The sequence below is a fragment of the Nipponia nippon genome, unplaced genomic scaffold, assembly GCF_047370975.1.
Source record: "Nipponia nippon isolate SJK-2023a ecotype South Korea unplaced genomic scaffold, ASM4737097v1 scaffold_15, whole genome shotgun sequence".
Lineage (NCBI taxonomy): Eukaryota > Metazoa > Chordata > Aves > Pelecaniformes > Threskiornithidae > Nipponia > Nipponia nippon.
Window position 1 is genome coordinate 628,465 of NW_028262331.1, and position 20,100 is coordinate 648,564.

The 20,100-nt window shown below is 45.8% G+C and overlaps 1 protein-coding gene and 1 pseudogene across 2 annotated transcripts; one reads left to right on the forward strand and one right to left on the reverse strand.

Moving 5' to 3' along the window:
• Positions 1–432: 432 nt before the first annotated feature.
• LOC104012465 (eosinophil peroxidase) lies at positions 433–14,515 on the forward strand. Of its 2 annotated transcripts, XM_087751731.1 has the most exons (14): positions 433–563; positions 1,551–1,628; positions 2,207–2,303; positions 3,177–3,352; positions 3,967–4,090; positions 6,009–6,138; positions 6,960–7,160; positions 7,256–7,571; positions 8,567–8,727; positions 9,109–9,361; positions 10,796–10,966; positions 11,816–12,053; positions 12,575–12,792; positions 14,129–14,515. In XM_087751731.1, the coding sequence occupies exons 1-14, from the start codon at positions 557–559 to the stop codon at positions 14,167–14,169; spliced, it is 2,211 nt and encodes a 736-aa protein (XP_087607857.1). In that variant the 5' UTR covers positions 433–556; the 3' UTR covers positions 14,170–14,515. The 2 variants fall into 2 exon arrangements, with proteins under 2 accessions (XP_087607857.1, XP_087607856.1); XM_087751730.1 differs by lacking the exon at positions 433–563 and having other exon boundaries at positions 1,532–1,628.
• A 302-nt stretch (positions 14,516–14,817) lies between these two features.
• Positions 14,818–17,771, reverse strand: LOC104012464 (1-acyl-sn-glycerol-3-phosphate acyltransferase alpha-like; annotated as a pseudogene).
• Positions 17,772–20,100: the final 2,329 nt, after the last annotated feature.

The window sequence follows — 20,100 nt, forward strand, 5'->3', positions numbered from 1 at the left end:
AGCAGTTACTTTATGTGCATTTCCAAATCACTGATGATCTGACTACTGTTTAATTATACAAATCATCTCACTGAGCAGTTTTAAACAGGACACAACTTTGGTTTTCCTGGGCACAGATTTTGGCAGGTCTGCCGTTCAGACGTGCTGTATTTGAACCTTGGTGTACTCCACAAATGCACGTTGGCAAAACAACTCATTTCTGGCTTCCCAAACCATCAGATATGTCAAGCAACAGGAAAAAAGAAGCCAAATTCCACCATCTTTTACCATCATAAAATTAAGCCGATCTCCTTCACTTGCAGAAAAGAAACGGGTGCCTTTACTCTTTTTCCCTGACTTGTCAAAAGGGGAGTCAACATTTACTCAGAAGGCATGGAGAAGCATGCACCTTTCTGCTTAATCCAGGAAAGCAAACCAGCAGATATTTCCTCTTGGCTCAATCTGATCCCAGTTTCTCCCTTTTTGGCCACACCCAGGTGAGACCCAGCTAATTTCTGCCCTGGTGCAGGTGCTATAAAGGACTGGCTTGTTTCCCAGTCCTACCAGCGCTGCAGAGATGGCAGGTAAGCTCAGTGCTTTTTAATTTTATATCTGTATTTGACTGCTTTGATATTTCTGGCGTGGGTATTGGTGCATTCCATGGGTGAGCCTGAGGAGACGGAGTGTTAGGAGCTGGTGGTCCTTCATACTTCCTTCTCCCCCGATATGTGAAATACATTTATTTTGAGACGCGAGAAAAGACAGCTTTCCTGCCTCATGTAGCAATACACTGCAAGATTGCAAGGAATAAGCAGCCTTCGATCCCTGTGAAGATGGTTGAAGAAGTTCCACAGATTGTAAATGTAAAATAACCTGCCCTGCTGTGAGAAGTTCGGTAGTTCTTCCAAATTTTGTCTGTCTTTCCTGTACTAAACAATTAAAATGTGGACTAAGTTACTTACAATATATCTAATTGCAACCTTTTGGTTCAAGATCTCAGGGAAGGCACTCTGCTGTTGTATATAATACTGATGAGACCAAGTCATACACATTTCTAGCGTTAATGTGAAAAAGGAATAGAAATAAATTTCAGGGAGCATAAAGAAGATTAATAAAGGGGGTCGAAGGCTGGAGGACCAGTGCTAGACGTAGCAGCTTGTTTTGCTCAGTAACAAGACTGAGAGGGGGCAGAGAGGGGTCTGACCTCCTCTACACCAGCCACCTGAGAAGGACGCTTCCAATGGCAGGACGCCAGGGCACTGCCCTCTCCCAACGCACCTTCCCAATAGTCTCCATCCCTGAAGCCTGGACTGTACTTGGCTGCCTCCTCCTTGGCAGTCACTCAGCCCAGTTTACTGAATGTCCCACACGACAGGGATGTCCCTGTGTCCTGCCGACACCTAGAGCTACAGCCCTTGCCAGCCGGAGTCCCACCTATGGACCTGATCAGAGGGGTGCTGTATTTTATTCCTAGATCCTGAAAGAAATATTCAAACCAAACCTGTCAATCTCTTCTGATGCTTCAGTGAAGCCCTGCCCATTCAGGAGATTTATGTTGCATTTCTCTCTAGGCATAAACCCAAGAATCACTCTCTTAGGATCCATCATCACTCTCTGCTTAATCGGAGCATTGGACTCCTCATTAAATAGTAAGTTTCTGTTTCTCATTCTGCTGCTACTGTACTTGAAAGGCTCAAAACTCAGGCTGAGCTCCTAATTAGATATCGCTCCAATATAAGATTGAAATATCCTGTACGTTGACCCGCTAACAGTGAAGTCAATGCCTAAGAAAATTGAATTGGCTATTTAACCAATAGGTCTTCCAAGCACATGATCATTTTGTGACAGGGAACCTGGGTCACAGGTCATATATTTGGTTTCTTCTGTGCATGTCCCTTCTTGCAGGGAAGAATAGCTTCAAAAAGAAGGGTGAAAAATAACTCCCTAAAAGCCTCCCAAAGCCATCAGAACCAATTCTGTGAAATGGATAATAAACCACCACTTTACAGTCACTTCTTGTGCTGTGACTTTCAGGACCTCAGCAATGGGGTGAAGCAGATGAGCAAGAGGAGCACGGATAAAGGTGTCCAGGTAGCACCAAACACACAGGGGGAGCTGCGCGCAAAGCGAATCAGCGCACCTCAGCACCCAGCAATGGGGTGGGATGTGTAGCTCCTGGTGTACATTACAAAGTATCCTCAATTTCTGGTTTTTCTTCTTTTTTTAGTAAAGGACCCGGAGGTGCTATCAGACTCGGCTCTTCTGAGCAGCGTTAGTGAAGCTAGGCAGCTGGTAGACACAGCATATTTACATGCCCGAAAAAGGTGAGTCCTTTTTACATGAGGGCCCCAACATTATAAGGAGATATGAGAAAATATATGTGTGTTTCTTCTGTTTTCCAATGCATATTTATTAAAGAGATGCCTTTGTTCAAGGGCTCTCACTGTTGTAGTTGGAGAGAATCTTTTGCTCAGTTTGGCTGGATTCTAGCGTCCTGTCCCCAGGGCCACCCTTCACCACCCGCAGCTACTGCCTCCTCACCTACACTGCCGTGGGCACCTCTCAGTAGTCCGTAGTGGTCATGATGAACACATGTTGGGTCCTTTCCTAGCTGCTGAAGTTCCGCCCCTCTCCAGAAGGACCACAGTCATGAGACAGTTGTGCAGATGAGCACCCTGCCACAAATAAGTTTCAGTGGAAGTCAAAACCCAGGTATCCCTCCACTTGTTGTTCCAAAAGGCTGGTCCCAGGCAGCAGGAAGCTTTGCAGAGGAGTCTCTCCCCACTCACCCTACAGAAGGTTTTTCATTGTGCAAGAGCGAGCCATGGGACCAGGAAGAGAAGCAACAGGACCAAGGCTGTCTCTCTGGTCACAGACCATATCTCGTGATGTACTAAATATAAAATTTTATCTAGTCACTGAATAACGCGGTTTCCCACTGATCTAGCTTTTCACGTGAGATAACAAAATTTATTGCGACAAGGACGTAATGCAAACTCGAAATAGGGGATCACAGTGATTTGTTTGCCAAAACGTGTCTGAGATGATGCGCAAAGCTGATGAGCAGCCAGCTTGTCCTAGGTGAGCAAAGCCTGCCTGGGACCCAGCAGTGCTGTCATGTCTAAGTACACCCAGCCTAGCATGACAGAGGAGGTCTGATTTCAGTGAAGTGCTTCATGGGGCTCTTTTATGTTCAGCTTAAAGAGAAAACTAGAGGAAAAGGTTGCCAACCCAGTGGACTTCCTGAAGCACTTAAAGGACCCGGTAGGAAGAACCAGATCTGCAGTCCGTGCTGCTGATTACTTGGAAACTACTTTGAAACTCCTCAAAACCAAGCTGCATCTCTCTGGGAAATGGAAATTCAACGTTACAGGTAATGTGGTTTAGACCAAAATGTCTTACAAACAGCTAAGAGCAGAAAATCTACCACAGCAGGAGTGTCGAGAGCAGCTCTGCCGTAATCCATATAACTGGTGATAAAACCTTTCCCCACAACAGCCCCAGGTGAACAGACTGCTCAGGGGCAGACCAGACCACCTCGTGTTTTAATCATCATCTTTGGCAGTGCCTGTCTCATATCTTTGATGATAAAAACAGCCTGGCAATAAATGTGATAAACCTGGGACAAAACGTGCCGAATGCCAGGAGACTCTGACTGCTGAGAACAGAAGCCCATCTCCCACTTCTGGTCCTCACACCAGGTTGTACCACTCTGCATGCTCATAATTTTTTTCCCATTCTAGGGTAAAATGCTGCTGGTGATGATGCTCCCCGTAGTCCCCTGATAAGTTGTTCCATGCCAACTCGGTTTCCCTAGCCCAGAGGTGAGAGCTGATCCACAAAAGGGTGTAGGAACCAAATTAACAATTCACATCCAGACGTTATATATCCACAGCTCTGACTCAGCTGACTCATTGACCTGAATACCGAGAAGCTAAAATAAAGATGAGTAACAGCAGATACTATTTTGCATGGTTTCTCTTGCAGACCTGCTGAACAGAAAACAGAAGGAGGTGATTTCCAAAGAAACTGGCTGCAACTATCAGATTCGTTCCATTAAATGCCCGAAGCATGACATTTACCGCACCATTACTGGGGAGTGCAACAACAGGTAGGATTTGCGTGTGGCCAAGGAGAGTCTCAAGTCTGTACTTTGACCCAGGTTAGATGGCTTACGGTCATTTGTGTAAATACCTTTCAACAGGGCAAGAAGAGGGAAATGCTCATTGTAGCGGTGAAATGAAATAGATGTTTCCTTTCTACCTATGCCTGGCAGGAAAAAGATGTCATTTCTTGAAAATTTCAGATTTGAGCCCATTGCCCTCCACGTGCTGCTTTGGGTGAAGGAAGGGACTTCTTGGGGTTGGGGGAGGTGAAAAGTTGAGGAAAGCAGGTTTTGGGGCTGTGACAGCCAGCCTCTCCCGCAGCTTGAGGCTCCTAAGTAATCACCCCTCCACTCTTCTGTAGCATGGATAATACTAATGTCCCCAGGCTGGTTCGTATGAAAATATTCATCTGTCAACACATCTGTGTGGCTACTGATGTGATGCGTAAGGACGGGAAATAAATAAGACTTTAATTCTTGCCTCTTCTAGCTTCGTGTATTGTGTATCCCTAATCCGAAAAAAAGAGTTCTTCAGCTTTTTGCACATAGTTTGCCTCCTGGTTTAAACCTGGGATCATACATTTATTTATTTCCTTGTTAGCTTTTTTTTTTTTTTTTTTTTTTGACCAGAAGATGGCAAAAGTTCTAGCCTAATACTTGGAAGTCAAAGCTCACTGTCCTGTTCTGCCATAGATTTGCTGCCTGGTGTGCTAACTCCAGCCCCCAAGCCTGAGTGGGACTTGCATCTGGCATGAAACAGATGTGCCAGATGTGAAGACACAGGACAGCTCTGCATCACACGTGCAGGGAGCTCACGCTCACGGTGCTGGTGTTACCGTCAGTCTGTACCTTTACCCACAGACCCCAGAGCCTTCAGCTCCCCAAGGACAGCCATGTCCACGCTGACTTTTAGGCTCAGGGTAGGGTTGTCCTTGGGCTTGCTAATTTAGTAGGCTACTAGTGAGATAACGAGGCCCTCAGAAGCGAGAGGACTCTATGATACGTTAACATTTTTCCAAGGATCTTGCTCAGCTTGAGACTCACACCATGAGACAACACTTGACTATTTTTCAAAGATCTGCCTGCAAGGACAGTGATAGAAATCAAAACAAGAGCTGTGGTGGTACTGGGTTCTTAATACGTGATGGAATTGCTTCAGCTATGGTGTGGCAATTGTTCCAGGGCATGCTTTTATTTCACAGCACGCTGCTGTGAATTCTGGGAATACCACTCCTTTTCAGTATAGGCAGGTATTACCCAGGTTTTGTGGATTTAAGAGCTTAAACACAGAAAGTTGCTGTGCACCAGCTGATATTCAGTAACTGCTTTCCCCAAAATAACCTGTGTCTTTGTGTCCTTAGAGCCACAGATCACTGGCTCAATCAGCATTATTGTTCTTCTGAACAAGTGTTGCTGAGTTTACTGATCCAAATTCTTCTGAGCAGTACGAGGCAATATAACACAGCTGCAGACTGCAGTTTGAGAGGTCCTGTATTGGACATGGGGAAAAACTTCCTGAAGGGGCAGCCTTGGCACAGGTCCCCGCAGAGGTGAAGGATCTTCATCCTTGGAAGCTTCCAGCCCTCAGCTGGTCAAAGGCATGGCCACCCTCATCATTGGAGATAGCCCTACTGTGAGACGGGTTTTTGTGCGGAGCAGCACTGGAGACAGAGGTGTTACAGAGATTTAAATGTCAAATAAAACTAATTTAATAGCATGAGGAATCTTTTCTTAATGTCAAAAAAGTTCATTTTTCTCTGCAGTAATAATCTTGGTATTATTTACTTCTCAGTGTTTTCTGGCTATCCCCTCTGTTACCAGAATAATCAGCCATGGATTAAAGGGCTGCAAAATGTTACTCTCTACAAGCCTGTTCATTTCTGAAATAATACCGGTGTTTGCTTTTCTTCTTGTGATGCTCCAGAAAGCGTTCTCACCTGGGGTCCTCGAACCGCGCGTTTGCTCGCTGGCTCCCAGCAGCATATGAAGATGGAGTATCTGTTCCCAGAGGAGCAAGTGAAGGAAAGCTGTACAATGGATTTCCACTCCCACTGGTGAGAACTCTTATTCTTGTCCAGATAACAGCAGTGGACACTGCCCTCACTGCATCCATCAGAAATGAAAGAGCAGCAACAAGTACGGTGTAAATTGCTTGATCCTTTCCTCTGATCTCAGGTGCTAATTTGAGGCTTGTTTTCTACAACTGAGCGATGGCTCGGGGCGATATTTTTTGTTGGAGACAGACATGAACAAAAAGGTTGTGAATACTTCACTAAGCAAAGCATGACCAACATAACATTTTCAGAAGTGTGCATTGCAAGGTTTGATGCCAAGAGCACCACAGTGTGTTCAGATACACCACACGTTTATACATAGAATCACAGAATCGTTAAGGTTGGAAAAGACCCTTAAGATCATCGAGTCCAACCGTTAACCTATCACTGCCAAGCCCACCACTAACCCATGTCCTCGAGCACCACGTCTATGCGTCTTTTAAATACCTCCAGGGATGGGGACTCAACCCTTGCCCTGGGCAGCCTGGTCCAATGTCTGACTAAAATATACAAACCATAAGGCTTGGGTGTTCCTCAGCCACCTTGACTTTCTGGATGTGCGCAAATACATCAGTTTCAGCCGTAAAAGGCTTTCCGTGAAGCTGGGCTTGGCTGAATGGCTGTGGAGTCAAGAGGGTGCTACTTATCACATCTGTTTTGATAGAGCTGGGGCATGGCATGGGTCTGTTTAATGACGTAATTAACTCTTATGAGCTTATCTAAGATCATCTTATGCATGATCTCATAGCGGGTGTTTTACTGAGAGATAAATTCACCACGGTAGAGGTAGTTACACACATTTTCACTTTGATTTTCTGCAGGTTCGAAAAGTGTCAAATGAAATTGCTCGCACAGCCAATGAGAACATCACTCAAGATCAGGAGCTCTCTCTTGTCTTCATGCACTGGGGCCAGTGGGTCAACCACGACACAGACTTAGCCCCTTCCAGCGGCGCAGGAGTGAACCCGAAGCTTCACTGTGAGACCAACTGTGCCTTCAAGGCCCCTTGCTTCCCGATTAAGGTACCCTGACTTTCATTCCATCCCACCTTATCGTAAGACAGTAAAAATAAAACCACATGACTTTCTGAGGCATCGCTTATGTTTGTTTGCTTTAGTTGCCCCCCGATGACCCTCGGATGCTGAGGTCAAACTCTTGTATGCCCTTCATCCAGTCGGCGTCCGTGTGCAACCCCAGGACGTTTACTCGTGAGCAGATCAACGCCGTCAGCTCCTTCATCGATGCCAGCACAGTGTACGGCAGTGAAGACTCTGTGGCAAAGAGTATTAGAAATCAGACAAACCAGCTGGGTTTGATGGCTGTGAACCAGAATTTTACCGATGCGGGGCTGGAATTATTGCCCTTTGAGAGCAAAACGAAAAGCGTTTGTGTTCTCACCAATGAGAGCATGAACATCCCCTGTTTTAAAGCAGGTAAGGTGCATCTGTGGAGTAGTTTGCAGTGGCCCATAAAGTCAGAAAGGATCATTATGGCCAGGTGTCTGATGTCTCTTTACAAATGTATGAGGCACTGCAAGATATAGTTGTGTAAGGTGAAAGACGGGACCCTCCCCCCAGTTAAAAAAAGAAAAATAATTGAAAAATAATTGTTTAATTAAACACAAAGATTATTTTGTTTTAATTTCCCAAAAGAGTTGCAGCAAATTACCTGCCTTTCAAAAAGTCTTTTCAAACATATGCGAAATTTTCAATAGAATAACCCCCAGTGTTTAAAACTTCTCAGTGACTTTTTTTCCCCTCCTACCTGGAATTCACCATTCAGTTTTCAACTCAACCAATACTAACAATGAAATGCTCTTAATCAATTTAGTTAACTCTCCCTGGTTCCCCATTCTAAATTTTTAATATTTCAAATATCCCAACCTACATCAGAAGACAAGTCTAGAAGTTTGCCTGCAATTTAAACAAACTGACGACTCAAAACACAGAACTTTTTAAAACACGAAGTGATCCATCATAGGCACAACATTAAAAAAAAAAATTATAGATGTGAAGCTTGCAAAGTCAATCGTAAGAATATAGGGTGTTCCTATTGCACCTTTTTTTCTCATTCCCTGCACAGGAGCAGAGCTCCTTGCTGAGTGAGGAGATCCTCGGTGCTTCTTCCATCAGCTGTCACTGCCTTCCCGCCAGTTTTCTCTCAGCATCTCTATGGAAGGCACATTCCCAGACCTCTCAGAGGTGTTTATAACTTGGGTTATAAAGACTGAAAGGAAGGCAGACATGAGATTTTTCACAAAACGAGGCATTTACAGCTCTGGCATGAATGATAACTGCTAGGAAGCTTAACCATGAGAGTTACTGCCAGTAATGCTGACTGTATGTTGTTACTCGTCTGTCCTAAAACAAAAGCCTGCAGCTGAAATAAAAAACAATTTACAAAATATCTCAAATATTTTCATTTGTAGGTGACAAACGGGTCACTGAAAACCTGGGACTTTCCGCACTGCACACTGTCTTTCTACGAGAACACAACCGCCTGGTTACAGAGCTGAGGAAATTAAATCCTCACTGGGATGGAGAAAAGCTTTACCAAGAGAGTCGAAAGATTGTGGTTGCCATAAACCAGGTGCTGATCACTGCTTGCGGTTTATCATCCGCATGCTTAGGAATGGTTTTTCCTCCAGGACAAGGAGGAAAACCGTGCTTTGCAGATCTAGTGGAGTTATTTCTGGGAGTTGAAAATTGTGAATAAGGATGGTCCATCTGAGACAGCACGGGTATCCAGAGCTTTTTTATCCATAACTTTACCAATTTATCAATTATTTATTATATTAAATAATTATAATATATTATGCCAAATTCATGCCATTGCTACATGCTCTTTTTTCTGAAGATCTTAATGAACTCTGCTACTGGACAGAGAGTCCATGTTCATGCTCCGCACTTGACTTTGATGGCATTTCTGCTACAGCTGCTGACAACTTGCTCTGCTTTTGTGCTTTTTCAGATAATAACATACAGAGATTACCTCCCACTTCTTCTTGGGGAGGAGACCAGCAAGTGGATCCCTTTGTACAGTGGCTACAATGAGAATGTAGATCCTACGGTCTCAAATGTTTTTTCTCTGGCTTTTCGATTTGGTCATACATCAGTGCAGCCTTTTGTATCCCGTTTGGATGACAGTTTTCAGCCTTTGGGTTCATTGTCCCACGTCCCTCTTCATTTGACCTTTTGCGCTCCATGGAGAATTATAAAGGAAGGTAAGAACGTGGGGCAGCCAGCAGTCCTGGTCTGGTCCTGAAGCGGACACTCAGGTCAGCTGGTAAGACACATGAGCCTAGACTCCAAAACCTGCTTTAGCTCCATTTATTTAACTGGCCTCACACAAATTACAGTGCCATTCAGCTTGGAAGGCGCTCATGACATGTCTACCCAAGGGACTGCAGACAAATCAGTGGTCTGACAAATGCGGGGCAGCAGGACAGTCCTGCAGAATTGTCACCAAACACAGCCTAACACTGGTTCTATGTTGCACCCAGGCAAAGGAGCCCTGCCAAAAGTTACGTGCTGTTATACTCCAGCCCTCGAATGTTACCAAGCACCAGCTCCCACAAAAGCAAACACATTGGAGGATTTTGCATCAGAACTTAGAGTTCTGTAGCTTCTTTTGCACAATTTTTCGGTATTGTATTCCTCTGTTCATTGCACGATAATTGTATTCATACTCTGAACACGTCGGTAAATAACCAGAATGTGTAACAGATTAAACCTCCTTCTCAGGCTGCCGTACATCTCTCAGCTCAGCGAGACCCGACAGCACGAGCAGTGCTCATTCACTCAAATAGTGCAACTGCTCGTGCTGTTCCAGGAGGCCTGAGACTCATGGCGCCAAATGTCAGTCAACCAAAATTTAGGTCAATCTAAGCTATTATATCCCCCTGTAATTAGTAGGCATGGCCAGAGGGTGATGCCTCCAGTCTAACTGAGCATAACTGCTTCCTAGTGGTGGCCACCTCTCTTCACGACTTCATGACTCTAAAGGGAGTTATGGGATCCTGCTCTTATACAGCTGATATCTGCAGGCATGAATCTTTCCAAGGAAGACAAATGTCTCTTCCAAAATGAGTTACCTGACTAATTACGGAAAACCTACCAAAATACACACATGCAGCCAATTTTCCTGTGTTTTACTAAGACTGTCTTCTTAATGGGTGAGAAAAAGACATAGACAAACAGACATAAATTGATTCTATCATTGTATTTAATTTTTTTTTTAAATTGTCAATTAATAGCTAATTATAAACAAAATCAATTGCAAAACCTAAACCTTGGACAGAACCCCGTGTTACCAGTACGTGCTGGGGACTGACAGGCTAAGGAGCAGTTCTGCAGAAAGTGACCTGGAGGTCCAGGGGGGCAACAAGTGGATTTAGGGCTGCAGAAGGGAAAGCTGAGGGATGGAGATGGGGAGGGGTGGGGAATCTAGTTCCCAAAGGGACGCCTCATCTACTGGCATATGCACGTATGTACGCATGCACTAGTATCCGTTGAAATGGAAATACGGAGCTAGGTGAACCTCACACAGCCCAGAGTAGAAAAGACATCTAATGCAGCACTGTTTCAGCTGCACAAAATGGACCATCAAAGCTGGAACTTGGTACAACAAGTCTTTTTCTGATTTGCAATGGGTGCAGGTGGCATTGACCCGCTGATACGGGGCATGATGGTTGATCATGCAAAACTGATGAAACAGAATCAGCTGCTTGTTGAGGAGCTCCAGAACCACCTTTTTGAACAGACAGAGATAATGGGTCTGGATCTAGCAGCCCTGAACATGCAACGGGGGAGAGACCATGGCCTTCCAGGTAAGGAGACACAAGTCCACACATCCTGTGAACAATACTCTTTTTTTCTTCTGCTGTTTATAGTAGTTCCACAAAGGTACTAAGCTTTTTCCATACCAATGGGAAGAAACAGTACCTCGATTTGAGGGCGAAGGATGGATAGACAGTCGAGCTCAGGGAAGAAAAAGTCTCTGTATTATAAAGATCTTTTTGTGTCTTAAGACAAGCACAAAAGGCTTGGAAAGCAAAGATGATATTTGGGATAATTATTACAAATATGGGTAGAAACAATAGTGTATTGCAAAGCGAGAGCATGTGGGGTACAGAACATACAGACACAAGCAACTAAGTTCAGCTTTCAGGCAGGCTAGGCAGACCAGCTGTGCTTTGTTCTTTGCCCATCAATGCTTATTTTGTGTCTTCAGACAACCCAGAGCTCTGAGCAGCAGTGGCTTGCACGCACAGGTGTGATTGCCCCCAGGCGCTGGAGAAGAACGGGCTCTCTTGGGTTAAGCATAACCAAATGTTGCTCTTTTCTAGGACTTTGAGCCTAGAAGTTTTGCATCCCAAAACGGCAAAGACTGGTTCATTCACTGTCAGCACTAGGTAGCTGTAACCAACAGGATGCGATGAACCTGTAGTCATGTGCAAAGACAAGCCAAATTGTTAGTTTAATGTGTGCATACAAAAGGGACTTTTGAAAACATAGCGTTTGTTGTGACTGTCTAGGCCATAATGTCTTCCAGATCCTTTAATGCCATGAGAAGAAGCAGACACTGCTGATGGGCCAAGGGGTCTGTTTAGCTCCTAAGCCTAGGTAAATGGTGGGGAGACGTGGGTCCTGATCAGCTGCTGTTCCTGCTTTTGCAGGTTACAATGCCTGGAGGCACTTCTGTGGGCTCTCCCAGCCTCAAAACATAGGTGAATTCTCTGAGGTGCTAGGCAATTCCAAACTGGCCAAGAAGTTCATGGAGTTGTATGGGACACCAGACAATATTGACCTCTGGATTGGGGCAATCGCAGAGCCCTTTGTTCCCCAGGGCAGAGTTGGACCCCTCCTGGCCTGCCTCATTGGCACCCAGTTCAGGAACCTGCGTGATGGGGACAGGTAGGTAGCTCTGAGAGCAAACCTTCCCCATGGCATTTATTATGGGAAAAAATGCCGACATTTCATGCGACGCACTAATCCAGCCCGTCTCCAACATGCCAGTGAGTGCTCCCAGCAAGGCTCACACCTTGATTTTAGCCCAGTTGCGAAAGGGGTCTTTTCTGCAGCCCATTCCTGCAGACCCATGCAGTTGAGGAGCACCAGCTCCAGGCCATGGGTGACCTGCAGTAGTCTCTGCCTGAGGTGACATTTGCTCTCAGGGTACAAAAGGGGAGGATCAGTCACTGCGTCCCAGCAGCCCAGCCTGGAAGAGGCAGGCTCTCCGCACTGGCAGATGAGTGGCAGCATCCAGACCTGGCCACACCTGGAGACACCTCTTTCCAAAGGGGTGTGCCCACTGCCTGATGAATCAAGGTGGACCTGAGCAGAGACTCCCCTTGGGCAGATTCTCATCTTGGCAAGGAACCAGCACCAAATGCCTTCAAGGAGACTATAAGCTGCTTCTGAAAATATCATTGCAGATTCTGGTGGGAGAAACCGGGAGTTTTCACTCCACAGCAGCTGCGTGCACTGAGAAAAATCTCACTGTCAGCAGCGATATGTGACAATACTCATATCAAAAAGATACCGAGGGATGTGTTCAAGGTCAACAGCTATCCTGAGAACTTCGTTGACTGCCATGAGATCGACACGCTCAACCTCTCACCCTGGAAAGATGAGCGTGAGAGTGGCACAAAAGGTAAGCAGAGGTCTGTCAAAAATAATAAATTTTCTACAAGGTCAGACTCTTGTGCGCCTAAAGAAATAAAAGAATTAAGGTCATCACGGTGACTCTGCCCCCAAAAGACCTTGACCATCCATTCAGCCCCACCCAGACACCACTGGAGGCAGACGTATTGTTAGCCTAGCCTCCTTGCAATCCATCACCTTCATCATTCCTTAGTAGCCTACCTCTTCCTCTTCAAGTAGATGGGAAATCCCTGAAAATCCAGTCTGTTCTGGTCCTTGTGAATGTGTCCTTCTCTAAGCACCTTATTCCAGGAAAACTGGAGTCTTCCTTCACAGGAAGAGCATCCATGAAGAAATCAGTCAGAATTAGGCAACCTGCTCCAAATTCTTACGTTGCCGCTCCAAGCCCCTGCTCTCCCCTTGCCTTCCCTAAAGCTTTAAAGCATTTTAAGGTATATCTGGAGTTGTTTTGAGACCGTATGGCCTGACACATCAGTAGTTTAATATGCATAGTCAGAGATTATGATGTGCCACATCCTGAAAGACAGTAAAACAGTGTCCTCATACATGAGATGAGGAACTAGCTGTGTCCTCCTGCTGATATACTTTTGGCACGGGCTCTGCCAGTTGGAAATAATACAGGGAGAACAGAGACTTGCAGAAGACAGGTATGGCCTGAGCAGAATGGACTGGATTGAATTTTTCCTTCTGGCAACCCATTTATAGATGATCACAATACCTGAGGATCACCTACTCTGGCCTTCTGTAAGGCACAGACCACAAAGCATCTCCATGCAGTTCCTGTACTGAGTTTGGTTAACTGTATTTGAGACAAACACTGCTCTTTAAGACAGACATTTGCACTTGATATGAAGGCTAAATTATGGTGACTTCACCCCATTCTTTAGGAACAGAGTCCAGCTGATGCTCACCTTTGCCCTAAACAATAGAAGCTTCCTGATTTCTTTTATTAACTTAGTCTTACAGTCACTAAAACTTGCTGAGCTGCTTCCTGTGGCTTTTTTATTACCAGGCTGGGAGGAAGCTGAACTGTGTTTGCGTAACCCAGAGACAGTGAAAAAAGCAACAGCTAAAAGTTTAACTTGTTCAAGTGCCAAGAAATTGCCGCCAAAGCAGTTGTCCAAAGGGCTCTTTGGTGTTAGTTTGCCGGAGGTACCTTTTGACAAGGCTGGAAGCAGTGCGGTGTCTCAGGGGTGACCGGGTACTCAGTCACCTATTCGCCAGCGGCTATTTTAAGCTATGGAGTCAAATAAAAATGTGGGGAGAAATATTGCGTCCTGGGAAGATTTTCTGCCTCTCAGTAGCTTTTTCTGCTTCATTGACAGTTCCTAATCCTGCTCATCAGACCAGTGTTGGAAACTCCTAACGGTGGCACTAAGCTGCTTTTGGGAAACTGCTGCTCAGCTGACTCCTGTCGACTGGACCTCGGCACATGATTTCCCAGAGATGAGCTCAAGACTATGTCTACTGTTTTATTTGCTATACTGTGATTTTTATATCATTTATTTGTAAAAGCTTCCAGATGGAAGGGTAATGACATTTTACAGTCTATTGCCCTAAAAAAATGTTCAAAGGTGTGCAAGACTTGGTTAGGTGCTGGATGCTTTATGACTCTCTAAAGGCCCAATCAAGACGAATTTTTTACTTCCCATCCTGAATGGGTGTCAAATTTGGAGGTTGGCATGCTCGCATTTCAAAATCAAATTCCTTATCCTTTGTACCTGCTCAGAAATTAGCAAGTTCATGTCATCTTTGTCAAAACTTTCCTGATCTCCTTGTTTTGCACAAGAGCATAAACCGTTTAGGCTGTTTCTAATTAGCAGTGAGATCTCACTCTTTGAAGACACTGGAAAATGGCAGCTGCATCTTGAAACCTAGAGACATCTTTTATTTAAATCCTATACTGAACATGTGTGTGTTTGGCTGTGCTGGGCAGTAATAAAATACATTATATGCACTCATCTACATTTGGCATCAATTCTGGTATGTCAAATGTGTCTAAAACATTCTTTGGCTATGGTTCATAGCTAAAGGTGTCAGCATAAAAAAGCAAACTATAAGCTGGCTCCTCCCCACTCACATTTTCTTCGTGCAGGGAGTGTGCCACCTCTGTCAAGGTAGTGTCAGTAGACTCTTCAATAGTCAATAGTCTCTGTCAATAGACTCTTCTGTCTTCTTGCAGTCAATGAAAATGAATCCTGAAAGCCAGCATGCTAGGCCGAAAGTGCCCATGTAGAGGATTTCCTTCTTTGCAATGGGCACACAGCGACTTGGTAATATCACCGTGACCACTGGAAGGGGGCAACAAGGACAGAACAAGTTGTCATCTGCACTGAGGTTTCCTCCAGATTCTGGGCTACAGCCCTCTGCTCTGGGAGATGCCATGCCTGCAGTGCTCATCCAGCTTCATAGGATCAGAAACATGTTGGGAAAGGGATTCTGGGGGTCTCCAGACCAACCACCCACTTAGACGAGGACTATGGCTGACACCGAATGAGAGCAGCTCTGACACGGCTGTGGTCAACTGACACTCTCATCCCCATTCTGTTGGAAAGGCTGAAGCTGATTTAGCTTGAAAATACCTATTGGGCTCTAATACCCTGAAGAACAGCCTAACTTGGGGCTAGCAGGTAATGGACTATGTAGCAGCCACTCCTGCCTGTGGTACGTGGAATTTTGTACTGCCCTTTCCTACAGAAAACTGGGGCCGGGAGCAGGAGGCAGGATCACCACATACCCACACTGTCAAGGGAGGGCTGATGATTCAACACAACGACAAAATGTTTGTTAGTCCTGAGGTTTTCCTTGCCCTTCACCACTACTTTGAGCCCAAAGATGTATTTGAGCGGCAGAAATCACATGTGCAAAAACCTGGAAAAAGGGAGCAGACATAAGCCAACAAGACGCTGAAATTGGGTAAAGGAACCAAAGACCATTCTTCCAAACCAACCCATCTCACAGACTGCTCCTGCAGAGCAGCCTGTTTCTCCATGCTCCTAGATTTGACCCATGACTTGGAGAAGACCAGCTAGTACCTCTCTTCGGCTCATCACTTTGTTACAGAAGACAAATACACCTGGTAGGTTTTCTTCAAGCCAGGTTAGACCGATGGCCAAGCAACTTCAGCTACAGCAATTCTGTGGATCAGCCAAATATTAGCTAATGCCCAAATTCATAGTGCAGCTGTTTGTACTCTACTTCCCTGCCCACCTTGCTGAATCTTGAGCACAGGCTGCCATAAACATATCATGCACCTAACTCCGCTATTGCCCACGCTGTGGAAAGAGAGATGATTTTGCCTCTGGGTGACATTAGACTGCAATTCTGCCAGCCATATTTTAACAGATACTGGAAAAATAAAGTATAAAAGTCAGGCACAAAAGTCAAGAACTGAAGAAAATTTCTTAAAGTGAAAGGCTGATGCTTAAGAGATACGAACTCCCACTGCAGCATACAACAATGAAGGAGTAAATCCTGCCTCTGCAGCACTTCAGGAGGCTGCAGGCACTATGCTGCTGTACAGCAGAGTCAGCTTCTAGCCCCCACTCAACCCACACCCCGGGTTACTAATGCCCACTGCTGCCAATTGCAGGCGCACACCCAGCTGCACGGCCTCTGGGTATGTAAGTCCAGCAGCTCGCTGCAGAGGCAGTAACAGATGGAGAGAGGGCATGGGCAGCAAGGGAATAGGCTCAGAGACCACCAGACCTGGGGGCACCGGGCTGCAATTGCGGCGATGGGGACACCGGTGACAATGCCAGCACTGCACCACGTCAATGTCTGCTCGTGCCTGTTCAGGTGGGCACTGGGTCAGAACAAAGTTGAGAAAAAGAAGAGCACCTGCAGAGGTTTTCTCAACACAACTTAGAAGGGGAATGACCAGCCACACGGAGGAGGGAAATACAGCTTGGAAGACCAGATAGGAGAGGTTCACGAAAAAAAGGCAAGTTACTTTACCTGTATATTACATCCAGTTTGTTGGCATTACCTAGTTTGCCAAATTTATGTCACCTTTTACAGCCTTTCCTTCCCTCATTTGTTGTTCTTTCTATCAACTCAAATACAATACTGAAACCCACACCCCTTCTCTCAATTACAGGGCCTGGCAAGCCTCCACACCAATATACAGCAACTAATTCCTCCCCCCCTGCAGCGCAGCTCCCAGGACCCCCCAAAACAGTGTGAGCTGACTCTATCCATGCCCAGAGCAGAAAGAAGCCAGAGACAACTTCATGTTTTCCACGTTACATCCACAAGGAATACTGAGCATAATAACCAGAATGCTTAGGGTCAAGAGCCACAAGAAGGTCATCTTGCAGAAGTATCTGAATGCAGGATTCACCTGGTAAAGGACTAGAAACGCGATGAACAGAAAAGTAAATGGGTAGGGAAGGAGCAAAAGCTCCACCCTTCCAGCCCAGAGTAACCCGAGGCGTGTTGCGCAGAGCAATAAATGAGTCACAGGCACCCGATGAGTTTAGGTTCCCTTCATCAGCTACATGTGGGTGGCGCAAGGCTGGAACGAGATTCAGGAGCGGTGCTTCAGATAGGCTGTGTTCGCTGCGCGGAGCTAAATTAACCGTGGAAAGCTTGTTTAGCAAGGGATCTCCAGCAGCACTGTGTGTAGGAGCTGGCAGGCAAGCAGGGACAAACAGGCAATAACAAGGCTGCCTGTGTGCAGGATGCGTGCGGGGCTCTGGGCTGGTAGAGCAATGATTGCTTGGGGAGAGAGCCCTCCTTCATATAGGGCTCTGTGCATAGGAATCCTGAGAGCTTTAAAGAAAATGTTTAATGGGAGGGAGCGGGATGTGTCGGACAGCACGGGCACCGGGCTGTCTCACCCTCTGTGCAAGCACTGAACTTCACCAAGAAGTGCACTGGCTGCAAGTTGTCCAGGAAATCAGAACTGAGGATTATGGAGGACAGAAAGAGAGAACCAGTGATCCTAGCAGCCAGCTCCTGCCCCATGTATCTCGGCATTAGGGGGACCAAGCTGAGCAACTGGACAGTCCTCAAGTAAAGTGGGAAAAGTGGAAAAAGTGCCACATGTCTGGACAAAAAAATAAACAAAGCAAGAACAGCTACTCCTGATGTTTTCATGGCCAGAGGCAGGCATGTGTTTAGACAGCATCTACATATGTAAGAAGTAAATCAGGAAAATGCAAGCATAACCTGGGAGGGCTCCAGCTGCATGAAAAGGATCTTTGCACAAGTACAAGGACTAGGTCGAAACCCAAAAGCCTCACGTTTCATCAACTGCACAACAGGCCTTGCTCAAGCAGCTATCACTTCAGAGGAGTAACAATATGTAATTCCAGCCAGGACTGAAAGCTGCAGCTTCTCAAAACGGAATAGGCCGAGGACCCATAAAACCACATCGATTGTCGCCTACAACCTAAAGAACCAGATCAAATCCCTGAGAACAGTAACATGGACAAGGCTGAGCCATATTTCATGAAGAAACTGAGGAAAGGCATGATAATAAAGGCATTGGCTGTGCTCCCTGCTCCCTTGGCTTAGCTGGGGACCCATCTTCTCCTGTCTTTCATGGGAAAACTGGGGAGAAGCGACTGCAGGCCTTGCTGCTCCGCTCTCCCAAGGCTTCCCTGCAATCACAGGAGAGGTAGCCAAAGCCAAGAGCTTTGTCCACAGCCTCCTCAGTGTCCCTGCACCAGCACATGGAAAAGACAAGCACCTCGTGCGCACATTGGAGCCAGGCACTGTGACCCCTCTATACTGGAGCTGCAGAGACTAGCTCCCTTTTGGAGCCAGTTCATAGACACGCACCGTGGCTGCTTTGTGCTTATCCAAGGGCTGATCCAGCAAACGGTTACTTTCCTAATGCCTATTCATCTTCTTAATATCTCATCAGTATCACTTGTGCCCTTTCACGTTTGGATGGAGGTTGATTTGACATGCAACCGGTTCATCCTGAGGTACCAGGAGAGAGGCTCCTAAAACGTAATGCCAGTGAAAGGCACTTTGAATGGCTGTCCTGCAAGGACAGCCCTAGCTTTCAAATCAATCAAACCTGCTGTTGTCAGGCTCCTAAGGCAAGAGGAACATCCGAAATGACTCTGCACATGAAAACTCATCCAGAATGGCTAGGGACAGGGAAGCGTGCAAACGGGAGCTCATCACAAATCACTGAAGAGCTTTATTTTTAAGTCACTGACAGTGACTTACAACTACTTTCATCAAGGCTGTAAGGAAATGATGTTCCTGCAGTATACAGATAGGGAGAGGAGGGGATTGCTCATACCATGAACTTTCATCGTGCAGCTTTAATGACTGTCCTACTCACCAACTCTGCTAAGGCACACATTGACCAGAAGAGAGAAGTGATCTCATCTGATGGGAAAAGGCTAAGAAAATTGTCTTGTTCACGGTAAGCAAATGAAGGCTCAGAAGAAAACGGACTGTCAACACAGCAACGCAAGAGAGAGAGGAGAGTTGCTTAAGTTAAAGATCACAATTGACTTCTAAATGCAAAAGCAATGATCTTAGGATGAAATAAGAGGACTGGATTCTGAACTGGGAGCAATTCCCACTGGAAACTGCTGGCAGAACCAGCTCGACTGGAATATACTGGAACAAGCTATCAAAGGGCAAATTTTTGGGACTGCTCAGTGCCAAGGACCACATCAGCCACCCAGTCTTCAAAAGGGACCTCAGCTAGTGCATACAGTTACTACACAGTTAAACAGAAGCATTAACATTGATATTAAAAACTTCAGAGGGATTCCAGGGTGAATATATGAGAGACAGGTCATCAGGACTGAGGAAACTGTATGTATCATGCTCTGGCTGCAGCTCCATGATGAATCCATGCATCACTCAGTTTTTACAAGGCACAGATTAGCTTTGGATACCTACTTATGAGCAAATACATAGCTGGAAATTTTTGTAATGACAGCAGAAGAAGAGTTTCTACAAGCAAACGTGTACTGACTCATGAAGATTTCCGTGGCATCCAGACAGCCCCGACAGTAACGTAATGTGACAGGCTAGCATGGCTTGTGCTATAGGACTTGCATCCAAGGGGGCAGTGCACGGTACAGCCAGGTGAACTGTGGGCTGGAAAATAAATCCTTTTACCACTGTAAATCACAGAAAAAATTGAGTTGGGAAGGGACTCCTGGAGGTCTGCTGTCCAACCAGCTACGCAGAACGGGGAACGCCAAAACCAGATTAGCTTGCTCAGGGTCTTCTCCAGGCAAGTTTGGATCTGCAAGGATGGAGATCCCACTAGGTCTCTGGTCCCTCTCTCCGCATTGCAAAACTATCATGGGGAATA

Excerpts from the sequence above, each read along its gene's own strand:
- LOC104012465 (XM_087751730.1), top strand. The coding sequence starts at position 1,532 with ATGTTGCATTTCTCTCTAGGCATAAACCCAAGAATCACTCTCTTAGGA. Across the intron at positions 2,304-3,176 it reads TATTTACATGCCCGAAAAAG|CTTAAAGAGAAAACTAGAGG; the intron begins GTGAGTCCTTTT and ends TTTTATGTTCAG. Across the intron at positions 10,967-11,815 it reads GAGAGACCATGGCCTTCCAG|GTTACAATGCCTGGAGGCAC; the intron begins GTAAGGAGACAC and ends CTGCTTTTGCAG.